The following is a 17689-nucleotide window of genomic DNA, read 5'->3' as shown; positions in this document are numbered from 1 at the left end:
ATCATGAACTATATCGATAATAATCAAAAAATATAATACCTTTAAGTACTAATGGCATAAGTTATAGTAATTAAAATACAACAAATAAATGAAGAGTGATTATTTATAAAACTTTTTAAAAACATACTTTTAGTTTAAAAGATGAATAATATGTAACATTTGTCTTGCAAAGATAATTAAGTTTTTTAATCTTCATGCATTCAATGTCTTTAACTCGAAAATGTTGGCTAAACCCATTTTACTCCGTGCAACTAAGAGTACTACAAAATTTTTGTAAATATTAAAATTTACTTATTTTTTGAGTTTTCTGTTAGAAAAATTCTTTTTCTATCAAATCCAAATAAAAAACTTCCAAAACTCTTCCTGTAAATTTTTCTAGAAAGAAGTTTATCACTCACTATAAACGCATTGCTTTGTGTTCTGAAAAATAAAATTGTTGCTAAGCCTGGTAAATGAGTTGCTGGATTTTTTTTCCTCAAGTCAAAATATTGCCTGATATGTAAACATTTTCATCATATTTTTTTATTTAAAAAAAATTTTCTCCAGTAGAATAAAATCAAGAAAAATTCAACTATACTCATTTTACCCCGGCTACCCATTTTACCCCGGGTCCCGCTACTCATAGAGAGGGAAGAGCAGTATTTAGCATCCTACTGTTGTATTGCTCATTGATGCCCTCATCAAGACTTCTTCTATCGTTAAATCACTACACGTTCTGGACCACTTAAATTTGTCACTGCTTTGGATCGTTGGGCAGTCCGATGTAACACCTTTATCAATTTTTTTTATCGCATAATGTATTCAAAAGTTTCAGACAGTGCTGCAAGTATATGTGCGCATATTTAGCATAATTCACATAACTGGCTGCGTAAAAAAAAGGCTGCTAGATGTTTGCAAGTGAGAACCCCCACCGACTTAGAGGGTGCAAAATTGCAGCATTGCCCGTCTCACTATTGGCAAGTTCGGTTTATCCCCCCTTAAAGTGATGACAAAAGATTATAGAAAAGTTGAAGTAAATTAATTTCAAAGAAGAAGGAAAACTTCAGTCAATTTGGACTTTTTTTATGCTGCACAGGGATTTTGCTTTAGATATCACTCCAGCACTCTAAACAGTTTAATAACTCCAGTCACAGCTAAGTTAGTTACCGAGCTCGCTTAGATCTTTTGGAAATTCTTCTGACATTACTATATCATTGTGTAGTATTTTGTATTTGAGAAAAGTTTAAAACCAGCGAAATTTTTTCGTAAACTTCACTGCAATCATTGATTTTAGAATGCAAATTCATGGTCCCCCCCTGCCCCCAGGGCGATGGCGCACCCCTCAAGTGTGACAAAGTACCCATCCAGAATAAAAGGCATTAAAAAAGAAAGAAATACCCCTTGAAAAAACTGCCTTAAAAATTCCAATGACTCAATCTGTGCTATGGATACCCCCCCCCCCTTGCACCCCAGTAAATTAGCATTTTTTTTCTATGAGAGTTTATTATTTTACTATACTATTATAGAGTGTGGTTTCTGCGACTTTTGAGTGTTTTTAAGTAATAGAAATTATTTTTATTTAAAAAGAGAATAATCCCCCCCCCCCCTCTTTTTCCCCAAAACCCGACGTGCAAAGTGCTGGAACTTTTTACCCCTTCTTGCTGGAAGGGTAAGAAGTAATTTGCAACAGGTTGCAACTTTTTTTTGGATGTTTGGGTTTAGCCATTTTTTGGCCTAATTTTACTGTACTAGTATTCACAACATTTTACATCGCAAGAAAATTATTTGGGAAGAAAAGTTTTGAAGTAAACATCGTGTTCACCAAAAAACTCTTTGGGCAAAGAGCTTAGCTTGTTTTCTGTTGCTGGCATGATGTCTTAACACACACGCACTAGCTCATATGTTGTTAGAGTTAAAAATCTAAATCAACATGCTTTTTCTGCACTGAGTTTCTCCTCTACTCAGACTTGAATAAATGGAAAAAAATGTACTATTTCAGCTAAAATCACATAATCCGCCCATAAGTAACACACACACACACACACACGCATATATATATATATATATATATATATATATATATATATATATATATATATATATATATTCTTTTAATTTTTGCATTTTTCCTTGTGTTGACAAATTTGTAAGTATCATGCAGAGCTTTTTTTGTCCAGAAAGTGGCACTCTTCTCAAGAAGTTTGGGATATGTAATTAAAATTTCATTGTAATATGGTGATTTTTCAGCTCTTTTTTTATAATGAAATTTCTGGTTTGTAAAAAAACTTTTTATAAACATCATTCTTTATCCTAAAAGTTATTGTAAAGTTGATGAAAAACTCGCATGTTATTATTAGATAGCTTATAAAGAAGAACCAAATGAAAACAATTTTATCAATGTCTGAGATTGTGATACATGGTTTGATGAACTTGCATAGAATGGACTGGTTAATGATGCAATGTAATTCATTGTATATCTTTCATTTTTTAGGATCTTGCGCAGTTAGAAGTTTTGTGCAAGCAATTTTATGATGCCAGTAACCCTGAAGAAAGAGTTTCTGCTGAAAAAACATTAGTTAACTTCGTTCATGCTCCTGATTGCCTTCCAACCTGCCGTTTGCTGCTTGAAAGAGGAGATGTAATTAATTTAGTTTGTTCTCTTTTCTTCATCCTTTTGTTGAGAATGATTTTAATCAGTGTTTTGTGGTTTATATATTATTGTGATCTTTTTCTGAAAAATTATGGTTTGTATATCATGTACAAAGTTAAGAAATTATTTGCTAAGTTTTTTCTGTGGCTTGATTGAAAAATAAATTCTCCAAAGAATTACTCACTCCTTATCAAAAGTACTTGTTTTCTATAATTGAAGTGGAACCAAGTTAATTTAAAATCTTTTTGTAATGAAATAAATACCCTGCATCTGTTTTACTCTTTTGATGTTTTCTGAATGCTATAAAATGTTTTGTATCATGTTTTCTTCCAGGAGCTTGTTTTGAGCTTTTTACTATTTTACTACATAATGTAGTAAAATATATTTCAGTTCAACTAATATGTGAAACTTCAAAGTGAGTTTTTACTTACTGTTTGGGGGGTGGGGGGGGGGGGTGCTTAACAATGTAGGATCTTATCCAGCATTAAAATCAGTGTTTCTCAGGCATGCATATCAAATGGTAGATAAGTTATTTTTTCCTTACAATTTTGCACTCAAATATTTCAATCTATACAAATATTATGAAGGGGAAAGATTTTGTTTGTCTTGAATAGGGTCCAAAACTACTGGACCAATTTAACCATTTTTTGCTATAGAGAGCTACATTATCAGGAAGTAACATGGACTGTAATTTATTTCTAAAAAACTTAGTCTAAAAAAGTTTTTAATGTTTATATGATTTTTTTAGCAGTTTTTAGTACTTTTAATCCCAGACCCCGAACGAATTGCGCTAGAAAAACATTTTTTCGCACAAAAATGTAGGAGATTTAATTTTAAGCATGATGAAAAAACGTTTTTGCAAATAGTGCATTTTTTGTATTTTTAATGTATTTTTGAAAAAACCTTTATATTGCATTTTTTCATGGGTTTAATTTTTTGCTTAATTCATCCCACAAAAAGTATAAAGGCCTCTTTTCTAAAATGTAGCTATGTAATAGTAAAAACATTTCATCCTCTTCAGAAAAGTTTTCAAAAATACGCCTGTTTTTATGCATGGTACAGCACAACTTCCAAGAATAGCCAAAGTTTTGCAATCTTCAACTTCAATTTACGATGACGTTATGGCCATGTGATCTAGCTGCAGTGCTTGCTTTTGCTTAATTTTTATTTCATTAAGAGATTTTATTCTGTTCTCCCTAAAGATATCCTCAAAGGGTAGCAATTTTGATGCCTCAAAAATAGCTAAAAAATGTAGCCTGTCCCACTATGATGATGAATGAACAGGTTATTGAAGTTTCTACCAGAGCTGTCTGGCGGCAATTGGTCAAAAAGAAAGTAATGGGTTGCCGACCCGTCAAAAAACCACACCCCACTGAAGCTATAAGAGTTAAAGTAAAATTTTAAGTTGAGTATTTAAGTATAAGTTAATTTGTTTTTAAAAAGTAAACATGTATAGCATAACTTTTAACACATATTTAGGGGAAAAGGGGGCTCATGTGAACAATTCTTTTCAATTCTTGATTTTTTTAAAAATATTATCAATTTCTCAACCCAATAGTGTCCTTATGATTGAATAAACTTTTCTTTGTATCATGGATTTTTTTGGAGGGGATTTTTAAAAAAAATTGTTTCTATACTTTATGGTATTTTTAAGAAACGGCTCCAGTTGTTCACATGTGCCTTTATTAGAGGGACACATGTTGAACAGGCTTGGGGCACATATGAACAAGGGTAAAAAATGCTTGAGAAGTGTAACATTTTAAAGGAAAGTTCTTCAATATGAAACATATACCTAAATAACAAATACGTTGAAGGGTTTGTAACCTATACTTCATCAATTTCAATTGTACAGTAATTGTTCCACTAAGAAAATATTTTTTCAGAATGTATAACTGCTCATTGTCAAATTCTGAAGCTTTGTAGCCTGTTTTGATCACTGAATAGAATAGAAAAAAACTAATATGACTACATCATTCCAAGAACTTTTTAATATGTAAGGGTTATTCTGTGCATATTTTGCTTTTAAACTTCATACATTATTTGATAATGTATTTTAAAATGATGTTGAACTTCAATTTTTAATTAAGTGAAAGTATTTTGTGTCTCTTTATTTCCTATTAGGATTTTATGACACTAAATTATTGAATTAATTAAAATTAAATTAATTTAATAACAAAAAAATTTAAAAATAAAAATAATGAACATAAATAAATTCTTAATAATATTAATAACAAGAAACAATAAATTTATAAACTAATTATAAGAAAATAATAATTATAAATATTTACACATTTTTTTACACGTACAATATCCTGCACTAATAATAATGTTATTTAGAGCGGATATGAGAACTGTTCACTTGTGCCCCTAGATTTTGTGTTCACAAGTGCCCCATCGTCTACTTTAGAGCTAACTCGAAAATATAAAGAATTTTTGTTCTAATAAAAGAATTCAACCTTTGTCATAAATTTACTTGAATGTTCATATAATGGTTCATAATACTTAGGTTTACCATTGCAGTTAGTTTTGAAAATGTTTTCACGTGATGAAAACAGTGAAAATTTTTTTTCCACACCTGCTAAAACAAAGAAGTTGCCACCATGGACACATAAAATGGCTCATTGCTCTAAATGTTTGTCCAAGAGGTACAACTAGTACTGCCCTTATTTGAGAATTTTTAGATTTTTTGCTTGAAGCGATCTTAGTAAAACACACCATGTTCACATGTGCCCCGCGTTCACATAAGCCCTCTTTTCTCCTGCCTGAATATTTTGGAATTAAAGTAAAATTAAAAGTTGATTATTTAAACATGAATTCAGTGAGCTTTGAAAATTAGTGGGACTGTCCAAACAAAAAAAAGGGGGGGGGGGTCACACAAAGACAGATTTTCCAAATGGAATTGACACAGATCCTTAAGATTATTTTTACGAGAAGTGCATTTGTTCCCCATACCTTTTCTAGACATCTTGTGGAAGTGAATATGCAGTCCAAGCACCCTTTACATGTCAGGGGTCTATCCAGGATTTTTCACAGGGTCGGTGTTTTGTGAAAAATCAAATAATTTTGTGAAAGATTAATTATTTTTGTGAAAAGTCAAATAATTTCGAAAAAAAAAAAAAACAGAAAAAAAACGAAATTTTTAGAATTTAGAAGTGGCACAAACTGCATCATTTAAACTTAAAGTTGAGAGTCACGGGTGCGGAATGTGTCCGATCCGGCGATCTAGGATTGGGGGAAATTTGAAACATCTGGGGAAATTTTGCATATTCGATTTTGTTTTTGTTTATTTTAGTTTTCCAATTTTTTTTTGCAAGTATTTTTTGAATGCATTTTCTTTGGCATCACCACTCTTTCTCATATTTTCATTAACTATATGTTGGATAATAATTACATTTAATAATCAATATTAGATAGGAGATTTTAATTAAAACTCACATGTATTTACTTAATTTACTCTTTAGATACCTAGTTCTACAAGTTACCAGTTCCATTCTATTAGTTTTTTTAAAGATGCATTTTTATTTTCAAAATTATCTGTACCTACAATAACAGGAGTGAATTTTTACCTGAAACCTTAAACATATTGTAAAATTTTGGGGAATTTTTCATATAGTTTGGGGGAAATGTTGGCAGTAAAAACATTTTCTGCACCCCTGTTGAGAGTTTTCCTCTTGTATGTTGAGAATATCATTCTGGGGTGTTTTTCTAGCATTTGAGGGGGGGGGGGGGAACGGCATCGCTCTCTCAAGTATCAATATTTGTCTACCATTCTACATTATGTTAAATTATACTAGAAATATTTCTGTACAGTATTTAAAATAATTGTAACAAAAGAAATAAAATTCAGACAAGGATTCAGCATTTAACTTTTTGACCCAAGACACACTTAAAAAGCACAGAATTTCTTTTAAAACTTATAAATTCCATGATTTTAACTAAAATGAAAAGAGATTTTATTTGTTTACCTCTTAAAAAAACGTACTAAACATCAAAAATGCTAAAAATCGGATTCTCATAGGGGTTGCAAAGAGATTGCAATTCTCAAAGTGAAGGCATCAAAAGTATAAAAAACGGCTTGTAAAAGAAATATTTTTGATAAAATTATTTTAATATTTCATTTTAGAGTCCTAAACATATCATTAATAACTGTGAACACAATTGAAGCACAAAAAAATAAATAAATAAATAAATAAATAAAAATAAATAAATAAATAAATAAAAATAAATAAATAAATAAATAAAATAAACCATCGATTCAAGCATTTTAATTTTTGACTCTTAAAAGTAAATGGAATTTTGCTTTAAAAACTTGAAATGAGCGTTCGAACAAAAATAAAGATACTTTCAATTTATTCACATCCTAATAAAGTGAAGTTAGCTTGAAAAAAGAACAAAATATGTTTCGCATATCCAATGTCAAAAGATTGCATTTTTCAAAATTTGGACATTTAAAGAAAAAAAGAAACGGTAAGTAAAAGAGTTTATTTAAAGTTCATCATCCTTTTTTAGTATTGAAAAATCAACCCATACCCTAAAAACACAAATATTGACAAACTGGTAAAATGATGAGTTTAACGCCAGACGCTAAGTGATGATAATTTTGAAGTTGGTTACCCTATCTGAAGCGATCATATTTTTTCCTCTCCCTTACTATCCCTTTGCCGTTCTAAGTTCATTTTGCTGATATATATTATTATTATTATTATTGTTTATTAAAGCATGAGGGGGGGGGGGAGAAAAGTGCTTACCAACACCTTTTCAGAAAAGTTTACAACAACTACACCGCCGCTAATTAGCTGTGTTAAAACAAACAAAATTATTTAAAACCAAACTTATTTTCAGCTGTTAATTTCTTTCCAAGAAACAAACAACAAGCACTATATTTATTAGGCAGTAGCAATTATTTATTGCTTGCAGGAGCATGACAAGAGTCCTGAGTTTTTTTCTTTTGCAAAACTAGCAGATTTTGTATTAGCTGATTCCTCTAGGTTCCAAAAATTATTGGTTTTATACAGTGAAATATTATTTTGCTTTCAGATTTGCTCTTTCAATAAACAATTTGTGAAAGATCCATTCTTGTTTATCAGAATTTTGTGAAGGGTCCGTTAATGGACTCAAATATCCTCTGGCCAGCCCCCTGCATGTACTCCCTTAAACATTAAAGCATGGGCAACTCCGTCCAGTGGCGGACTGGCCAGCTTTGCTAGTCAGAGATCTCCAAGTGGGCCACTTCCAGCAATATTTACTTAATTTAACAAAAAAGGAAGTATTGTATTCGCAAAAAAAATTTCACTCAAAATTCGACGTTAATTTCCACTTTACTCATCCCCGAATGAATGTTGAGTTTTTTTTTCGACTTGACCACACATGGATAAGTGCCTAAGAACATATAGACACATGAAATATCCATTTTGATGATTCCCGAGTAAATTACGAGTTTTCTCGTGATGTCTGTATGTACGTACGTATGTATGTATGTGCGTATGTATGTCGCATAACTCAAGAATGATATGTACTAGAAAGTTGAAATTTAGTACATAGACTCCTAGTGGGGCCTAGTTGTGCACCTCCCCTTTTGGTTGCATTCGGGTGTTTCTAAAGGGGTCTTTTGCCCCTTTTTTGGGGGGGGGGGAATCATTGTTAATTTTGATGTATACTCAAGTGGTGTTATAATTTGGCGGACAATTGGCGATACATCGGCAGTCTTTTGGTCGCCAACTTAGCGACAAATTTGGCTTTTTTTTTTTTAAATCTGATTTCAAATTAGGCACTGTTGGTGATATTTAGAAAGTAAACTAATGAATCACATTACAATTGCAAGTAACGGGGAAATGACATTAAATTGGAGTAAAAGGAAGTCATGTGATGCACACATCAGCTTGTTTTTATTGGACTAAATACATTTAAATTCACTTCTAGCATTTTTTAAAGTGTAATAATGATAATAAAAAAAAGAATACAATTTGTTTACTCTATGTGAAAAAAGTGTTTGGAAATTGGTTAATTTTTTTAACATCCTAAGCAGGGACCAAAATAAATAGCCGAAGTCCACACCTGCAAATGCTTTCCTCTCTTATGAAATTTCTCTGTAGCTTTTAGAGCTCTGGGTGGCATTGCTCACATTGAGGAAACAGGAGGAGGCCAAAGAAATGGGAGTCCGAAGCGGACTGAAAAAGGGCCAGGACAAAAAAAAGAGTGTTAAAAACCTATATCTGTACATGTATTGACAAAAATTGAAGGAGCCTGTACCATTAGACAAAGTGACCCCAGCCCTGCCATAAATGCATGGGCCATAACCTGGGGTGTTGATACATTGTCTACCTCAATAAACAGTAAGATATCTTTGTGTTATTTTTGGGATTAGATATCTTACTGTCTCTCTGAGGTGATGACATGAGCAGGGACATGCACAAGGCAAGGGGGAGTGAGACAGGGGGCACCTGTTCCGAGCCTGAAGAGGTTCGGGATTTTTTAAATGTGGGGAGAAATATATGTAGGGACGTAGCGGTAAACAAAATGGAGGGAGGCCATTTGTGATGGGCCCCAAAATTTCTGTGCACGCCCCTGGTATTCACTGGTTGTGATAGACTGAACTAAATGCTTTCAATTGGCATGAGATTTCATTGGTCTATTGTAAATTATCGCTATACGAGTATTTTCATCTCAGAAACTCATACGGGAAAGCAAGTCTGAACTGCAATAAACTGAATCTGAAACAGGACAAAATTTGGACTAAGAAGGGAGAGCTCCTGAACATGGTTGGATTTAGGAAGGAATTTGGGGGGGGGCGGGGGTCAAGTGTTTTTTTTTTTTTTTTGCAACATTAGATGTCATCAGGGCCTGATTTAGACGGGGTCCCTAAGTTATTTCAGGTATGAGGGCCCTTTGTAGTCTTAAAGTAATCAATGATAGTTTTGAGTCTACAATTGAGGACTTTCTTGCAAGAACCAGTTACATCCAAACTTTTCCTTTAAAAAAAATTCATTTTTGCGTGTGGATAATATAGATGTTCCGATTGGTGCAACAACGAGACACAAATGTTAAGATCAGACCTCTGCTTTTAAGTCAATATTGTGGTTTTACCAAAAATAATGAGTTTGAACTTACCTGGTTCGTGGTTCTTGTATCAAGGCCTTCATTTGTGTTTTTCAGATTTAAATATCGAAAAATCGCCAAAGTCTTCGAACCTTCGCCATTCCTTTAAAGACACTAAAGATAACTTAAAGGGTCACTTATATAGAAAATTCCCCTGGGAGAACTCCATAATCCTTTTATCTGCACTATAGCCTAAACTGATTTAAGTTTCAGAAAAAAATGCCCAGAGAGATCTAGTGTTCCCTTCAGACCAACAAAGGGGCAGTCAGCTTTCAGATAATATAGTATTTTTTAAGAAAAATTTTGTCAAATAAAAAAGGTGCTTCTTTTACTTTTTGGTATACTAGGTACCGGTTGTGTTCCCATAGGGTATGCTCCTTGTCAGCCGTATATTCTCAAATTTTTTTTTAGACACATAGTGTATACCCTCAAATTTCAAAAATTTTCATATTATGACATATATGTATATGATCGCATACATATATTGTGCATGATGGATTAGTGGGAGTATACCCTCAGATAAATTGATGGGAACATCACTGCTAGGTACATATAAAGTTTAAGTGTTTTCAATAGTAATTATTTTTAAAATATTAAAAAGCTTTTTAATGTTTAGTTTTAATGGTAATGCAAAAAAATATTAAGATTTATTCTAATCAGATTCTTGTGGACAAATGATTGAAACAAGTGAGTGATGTTTCAAGGACAAGTTTCTGTGAATCTTTACCTTTTGGAAAAAAAATCTCTTTTGTGAAGTTTTGTTTAAACTTTTAATAGGCAAATAGGGTTGATTAAGTTTAGGGTCAAAGGTTAGCTTAAAAGCGGAAGGGCACAGTGCCCTCCTAAAAAATCTTGGGAGAAACACTCGAGAAAACTGTACTTTTTCCCTTTAATGTTTCCCAACATATTATAAGATTATGTTTTTAAAATTTCAATGTTAATAAATTCCGAAGGAGAGTCACTGGATTCCCTAAGTAACTAAATGTAGTTGAAAATTGAATTGAGTATACTTCAGTTTTTAAATGCGTCCAAATGAGATTACTGAGCCTCCTACTCTCTCAAATATGACCAAAGAACGTTCTGCGTTTCTTAATAGTTCAAAGTCGAAACATTTTCGTAGAGAGCTTCCGATGCTTCCTTGTTCCATTCATTTTAGCAAGGATTGTCTAAAATTACATTTCTAAAATGTCCCATTTCGGATAATTTCTGGGAAGAGCTCCCGATATTCTATTGTAAACCAAGATAGACTAAAAAATGAACTTCAATTTTGAAAAAAAAAGTCAAGAACACAAAATCGTGGGGGAACCCCTTTTCCCTCTTCTCTAATGTTACCGAAAATTGTAAAATTGCAGTTTTTGAGATCAAATTTGAAAATATCACTTGGAAGGTGAACTAGAACCCATTCTCTCGATTTTTTTCTCATTAGGCCCATATAGATCAACCAATTTTGAAAATTTTCCAGTGGGGTTTACCTGATTCCTCCCTTTCCTGGTGTCCTTCCTATGTTGTCAGTATAGAACCCTAAAGATGTGCCTTTTCAGACTTATAACCATTAGTATCCTTCTTTCAAGGCACGTAAAAAATGTGTCAGTGTTAGCTTTATTTTACGTTGCACAATTTTCTTAGTTTAGAACTTTAAAACTTGATTTAGAAACTCAAAGGAAAATTGGGACTAGCGGTAGTTTCTTCTTTTGGTGTTTGCTTGACTCGAAAGAATCAAGATCTGGTAGTTTAATTTAACTTTTTTAATTTACAGAGGTGGGCCAAAAAATTCTTTTCCCAACTGGGCCAAAGTCAGCCAGCTGGGTCGGAGTCCGCCCCTGACTCCGTCTACGATGGTGTCAAGTCAGAGGGATGTGAGATGTCACTGACTGGCAAAAGGTGGTGTTCAGTGATGAATCTCGGTTTGTTTTGGGGTCAGAGAATAACAGCACATGGGTGTTGGAGGCAGCCTGGAGAAAGGTACTATTCCACCCATTCTATCGCATGACACACTGCCCACACAGTGGGCATAATGGTCTGGGTGGCCGTAGCCTATGATAGTCGGTCCACTGTAGTTGTGGTATGTGGAACCTTAACGGACCAGCATTATGTTAATGACTTTCTGTATCCACATGTAGGAACGTTCCTAAATGGTCTCCTAGGAGCAATTTTCCAGCAAGATAAGGCTCGCCCGCATATAGCTAAGGCTGCTCAAGACTTCTTAAGCCCTTTTGAGACTTCCATGGCCAGCCGCTCCCCCCACTTGTCCCTTACTAGCATCGATAAACAATCAAGGCAGTTGGTTGTCACAATGACAGTGATTTTCTTATTAGTAGGTCTTCATACATGTAATCAAATTAATTGGTTGTCAGTTTTTTTTTTAAATGCAAGGACAGTCAGTGTAACTCCACAGCCCTGGTGAAAATTCCGAAAAAATAATCAAAGACCCTATTTTTATAGGGTTTGTTTAAATCTTCGATGATTGCCCCATTTAATAACTGGGCAAAACTGTCTGTAAACTGTTCTAATAAACTGTTAACTTGGAATATGCAGTAACCCTGTGACCATGGTAGCCTGATCGGTAAGGCATCGGACTCGCGACTGGGGGTTCCTGGTTTGATCCTAGCCGGTCAAAGATCCACTATCTTCATTAAGGGTGACTGGGGGACGTTAAATATGCTCATGGTCATAAAGTTCTAAAAATGAAAAGATACCTCTGGGGGTGCTAAGCCAGGAGTTATTCGGCTTCTGGTTTGGTTGTAAATTATTGAACTGTCCATAGATGGTGTTGTCTGAGCCTAATCAGACTTCCGCCTAATTAGGTGCTCAAGTAAACGGAAGCCAGAACCTGTCTGCCGAAAATCGAGTAGCCTCGCTACTCGGGTTCCCGAGTGGAACAAAATAACAACAACACAGTAACCCCTCATTACATAATGCCTCGTTATGTGACTCATGCTGATATATCTCCTTTTTCCTTCATTTTTCGGAAAAATTGTATTTAAAAAAAGAGGGGGGTGGGGTATGCTTTACATTTGACATCACATAATTTTTATATACATACATTCAAATACCAACTTGCGCGAGGGAAGCATTCCAAGATCCCTCGGGTAAGTCGAAATTTCGCATTGTGGAAAAGGGTATGTGTAATTTTGTTTATAAACATACCTAATTATTTTAGACACTTGCTAATACCACCTCAAACTGTTTTAAACCATTCCTTAATTATACATTACCGTTTCTTACGTAAAGAACTGAATTTTTATTTATATTTCTAAAAAAACTGTTTTAATCAACATAAAATACTGTTACGATGCGCAAAATCAGTGATCAACGGGAAAGAGACATAAAATAAACCAGTGTGGTACATACAGTATGGTGTAATAATAAAATGATGTACTATATTAATACTGTATAGTAGATCCAGTAATGATAGTTGCAGCTTTAAAAAATGAAGATGTTGATGATTTATGTTGCGGGATCACATTGTTACACTAAAATATTTTTAAATACAGTTGCATCTCTAGTTCTTTTATAACGTGTCCATCTATGGCAACACCCCTCTTCCTGGTCTCTTTAATTCTCAGCACAAAGTCAACTTCCATTTTCATAATTTTTGCATTTTGCTTAGACACTAGGCAAACTTTTATGGATTTTCCTTTCTTGACTTTTAACTGAACGTATGAAAGATTCACTCTCACGTAACTGCCAGGCTACCTTCGATGCATTTTTTTAGTTGTTCAAGCACATCAAGAACCTTTAGCTTTTCTTTACTTGTCAAAATCTTTCGCTTTTTCTTTCGATCTTCACAAACTTCAAATGAAACAGCGCTCTTAGGTTTGTTATATTTCATCAACTTTAGAATGAAAAACATATGATAAATGGGGACTAGTTATTTGTATACACAAACAAAGCTATGTTCAGACTAGCATGATGTGGGAACTTCCGCTGCCACGATGCTAAAGGAATGAAGGTAAAAAAATATTTTTAGTTAGACAGTAACAAAATGGATACTTTCACACTGAGATTCCCTTCTGAAAAATTTCACATTTAGGGTAAGGAATTCGCGTTAGGTCTTAAATTATTTACTGCCGAAAAAATCGTGTTATAGCCATTTTGCGTAAGTCGAATCGCTTTGTAGTAAGAGGCAACTGTGTGTGTGTATATATATAATGTTTTTAGTTTAGCAAGTGGTGCTTTTGCCCATTGTTACTCTATATTGCACGTACTGGAGCTTAAACATTCTCTTTTAGTTCATAGTTAAAATTTTGGTCTTTTGACCATAATTAATGAATCCTCCACAGCTGATGAGCTCTGGATTCATACTTTATCTTTTCCTACTTAATAGCTGTTTGCATTTTTCCTTTTTATCATCATTTATTATTTATAATTTGTTTAATATTTGAAATTCTGTTTGCTTAATTATATATATATATATATATATATATATATGAAAAAATATTATTTCCTTTTCAATAAATAATGAGCAAAACTGGCATGTTTTCCATACGCGTAATTCTTTGCAGTTTAAGCTACCACTTTCAATTCGTATTCCACCAATAAATAATACAAATATTTAAAATTATTTTTTTTTTATTTTAAAAGAAAAATTGATAGACTAATTTTCTCTTTTTTTGTTAAGAAAATCGTCGTACTATAATGATAAATCAGTGGTGGCACCTCCACCCCACCCCCCCTTTTATGGTTAATTTCTTTTATTTTACAATTTAGGAACCAAAACTAGAAATTATTTTAAAAAAAAGCAGAAATGTCGAAATATTCAGAACATAATTATTTGTTTTACTTTGCATATCTGTTTACAAAACATTATTAAGCACAAGCAGTAACTTTTAGTTTATGCATTAATTGTTTAGCATTTAGATACAGTCGGATCCCGCTACAACGCGATCCGACTTACGCAAAATGGCGAAATGGCTGTAATGCAAGTTTTTCATGAGTAATGAATTTTTTATTGCTGATGCAAATTGCTCTCCTGAAACGTGATTTTTTTTGGAAAGAAGCCGCAAAGCGTTAGAAAGGGCTTCGTTGGCACTAAATATTGGTTTCGTGAATGGACTTTTATCCTTTTAACATCACTGAAAACGGAAGTTCACCCACTTAATTAGTCTAAACAGCGCTTTACTGTAGTTTATGCAAATAATTGCTCCCATTCTTAACTTTTTTTTTTCATTCTACATACCAACCTAGATAAAATAGAATGGCTCCCAAACAAGCTCTTTCATCTAAAGTTAGTGAAATTGGAAAGAAAAAGATTTTCTGACAATGTAAGAAAAGTTAAAAGATTCTTGATATGCTTGAACGTTGCATGAAAATTAGATATGAGTTAATCTTTGATACGAACAATTAAAATGGAAGCTGCTCTTTCATCGTGGCTTAAACAGGCCAAAAATAGGAGTGTTCCCACACTGCATAAACCATCATTTTCATCATTTTAAAAACTATAAAATGCAGTAATCTACTTGATGTAAGTACCCTACTGTTTTAATTCGTCTCATTGGTCATTGATTTTGTGCTTCAAAACAGTCATTTATGTTTAATAGTAATGCTTTTTCTAAAATACAGTAAAAAGTCAGTGCTTTATAAAAGGTACGGTAATATATAGTTAAGAAATGATCTGAAACATGAAGAGTTTTCACACATATCTGAAATAATTGGGTATGCTTGTAAAAAAATTCTAAACATTTCTGCAACATGTTCTACAAGGCGAAATTTCGACTTGCAAGAGGGGTCTTGGAACGCATCCCTTGCGTCAGTTGGGATTCGTCTGTACTAGTAAATCAATTGTTTTACTAAAACAAGCCATACTTGTTTCATGAAATTATTAGCAAGTGCTTGTGATTTCTCAAAATGTTTTGAGGTAAATAATGTAAGTCTAATAATTTATGTCTATAAGTGTTTCTTCAGGGAAAGATATTATGTACATTATTCATCAAAATCGTAAGAAAAACATAAGTTGTTAGATTTGCATCACTTACCTCTGATCTGCTCACAAAACCAGCGCTAACAAAATTTTGTACATTTCTCTCTCTCTCTCTCTCTTTTTTTTTTGCTGCTGCTAAAAGTTTTATGGCTTTTAGGTGGTTTTTTTTTTTTTTGCCTCCCCTCCCCTTATAAGCCCCAGTCGCCGCCTCTGCAATAAATTAATCTTTTTGTAGTTTCAAATCTCATTTATTTGTGTGTTAATCAAATCTTTACTTTGTGTAACCTCGGTTAAATCTCATTTTCAGATACATGCTTTTTTAGTTTTCTCTCGACAAGTGATCAAAGAATTTTTTCTATCTATTTACATGCTTATTTATTAACAAATGCAGTATGCATATAAATTGTTTATAAGGACACCCCGCTTTTAAGGTTACTTTCGCAAAGTCCCAAAGCATTTGTTACCTTGTGATGAAGTAAAACTGTATACCTATATGTATGTGACTTTTAAACCATGTATGTGTTTGAAAGCAAGACTCTTTCCACTTTGAAAAATTTCTTATTGTGCTACTGACATAAAGTGGTCTTATATAGTTAAATATGTGCTGGGAAAAGGCCATATAAAAACCTTATTTTTTGCCAGAGATTTGGAACCCTGAAAAATGAGCAAGATACTGGTCCATAAACCTTCACCTGGCCCTTTTTGGTGCACTTACCTTGTATAAAACTGATTGTGTCTTTCTTTCTGTGTTTCAGTCGTCATACGCTCAACTACTAGCGGCTACCACCTTAACAAAACTTGTGTCAAGAAATCCACAAACATTGACTTTACAACAAAGAATTGAAATAAGTATGCTTAAACGCAACAGAGTCATTTCTGTATTTTATGTATTTCAAGTAGTTAAAATTGTGTATTTCAATTATTTTTTATTCCTTTTTTATTTTGATTGATTTCTAGTGATGCATTTTAGTAAAATAAGTTTTATTTTATTATTATTATTTTTTTTTTTTTCTGTAAGTGAAAGAAGGTGGAAATCATGGTGTATGCATGGAATGGTGTATGGGTGTTTGGTGGAATACATTAAAATATCTATATACACTCATGTCCATAAATTAAGGATAATGAAGTTCAGGAGAAGAAAGAGACAGAAGCAAAATAAATTTGACTTATTTGTAAAGTCTATTCATTAAACAAAGTGTAAAGAGCAAAAAAGATGCTATGTGTTTGACATAATTAATAAAAAATTCAATTTTTGCTCTCTGGAGCAAATTTCAGAAAAGAACCTATAAGCAAAAAACGGTTAAACATGGTTGGTATGATGGTTAATACGGCGTATGTCGCCTGGACGATGAAATTCAGACCATACAACGCCTAGGCATGCTGAGTATCAAAATCTTGGGGGAATATTACACCACTCATCAAGCAATGCTCTCTGAAGTTCGGGTAGACATGTGGGAGGAGGTTGACGGGCTGCAATTCGTCGGCCAAGCATGTCCCACACATGCTCTATTGATTTAACTCGGGTGAGTTCGCTGGCCAATCCATATGGGTGATATCCTCTGATTGGAAGCATTCGTCTACAATGTTTGCACAGTGAGGACGATCTTTGTCATCCATAAACAGAAATTCGGCACCCATGGTGTCCCGAAACAAACGTTCATGTTGTCCCAGACTGACATCCCGATAGATGTGGCCTGTCATCGTTACACTCTGGACATGCAGGTCAGTTCTGGAAACAAATATAATTCTTTCCCAGACAAGCCATCCTGCACCACCGTAACAGTTATTCAATGGTGTTCTCTTGGTGGTAACGGGTACCTTGCGCTCTCCATATGAAAGTCCGGTGAGAATCAGACTGCAAGCTAAACCTGGACTCGTCGGAAAACATCATACAAATCCAATGTTGCGGTGTCCACAATGCATGCTCTCTGCTCCAGGCTAATCAAGCAGGGTTCCCACGGTCCTTAAAAGTCCTTAGAAACTCCTTAGTTTTGATTTTGAAAAATAAGGGCCCTTAAAAGTCCTTATTTTTGGTTAAAGGTCCT

The 17689-nt window shown here is 33.5% G+C and overlaps 1 protein-coding gene across 1 annotated transcript in view; it reads left to right on the top strand.

The window, feature by feature from the left end:
- Positions 1-2376: 2376 nt before the first annotated feature.
- The window catches only part of LOC129218311 (exportin-7-like), a 223957-nt gene continuing 208644 nt past the window's right edge, over positions 2377-17689 (top strand). The window contains exons 1-3 of the mRNA XM_054852545.1: positions 2377-2388; positions 2471-2617; positions 16400-16493. Coding sequence (XP_054708520.1) covers positions 2377-2388; positions 2471-2617; positions 16400-16493 — 253 coding nt within the window. The remainder of the gene's footprint in view (positions 2389-2470; positions 2618-16399; positions 16494-17689) is intronic.

Source organism: Uloborus diversus, chromosome 3 (genome assembly GCF_026930045.1).
Source record: "Uloborus diversus isolate 005 chromosome 3, Udiv.v.3.1, whole genome shotgun sequence".
Taxonomy (NCBI): domain Eukaryota; kingdom Metazoa; phylum Arthropoda; class Arachnida; order Araneae; family Uloboridae; genus Uloborus; species Uloborus diversus.
Note: the sequence above shows the minus strand (reverse complement) of the source record. Positions and strands in the feature narration are given on the sequence as shown.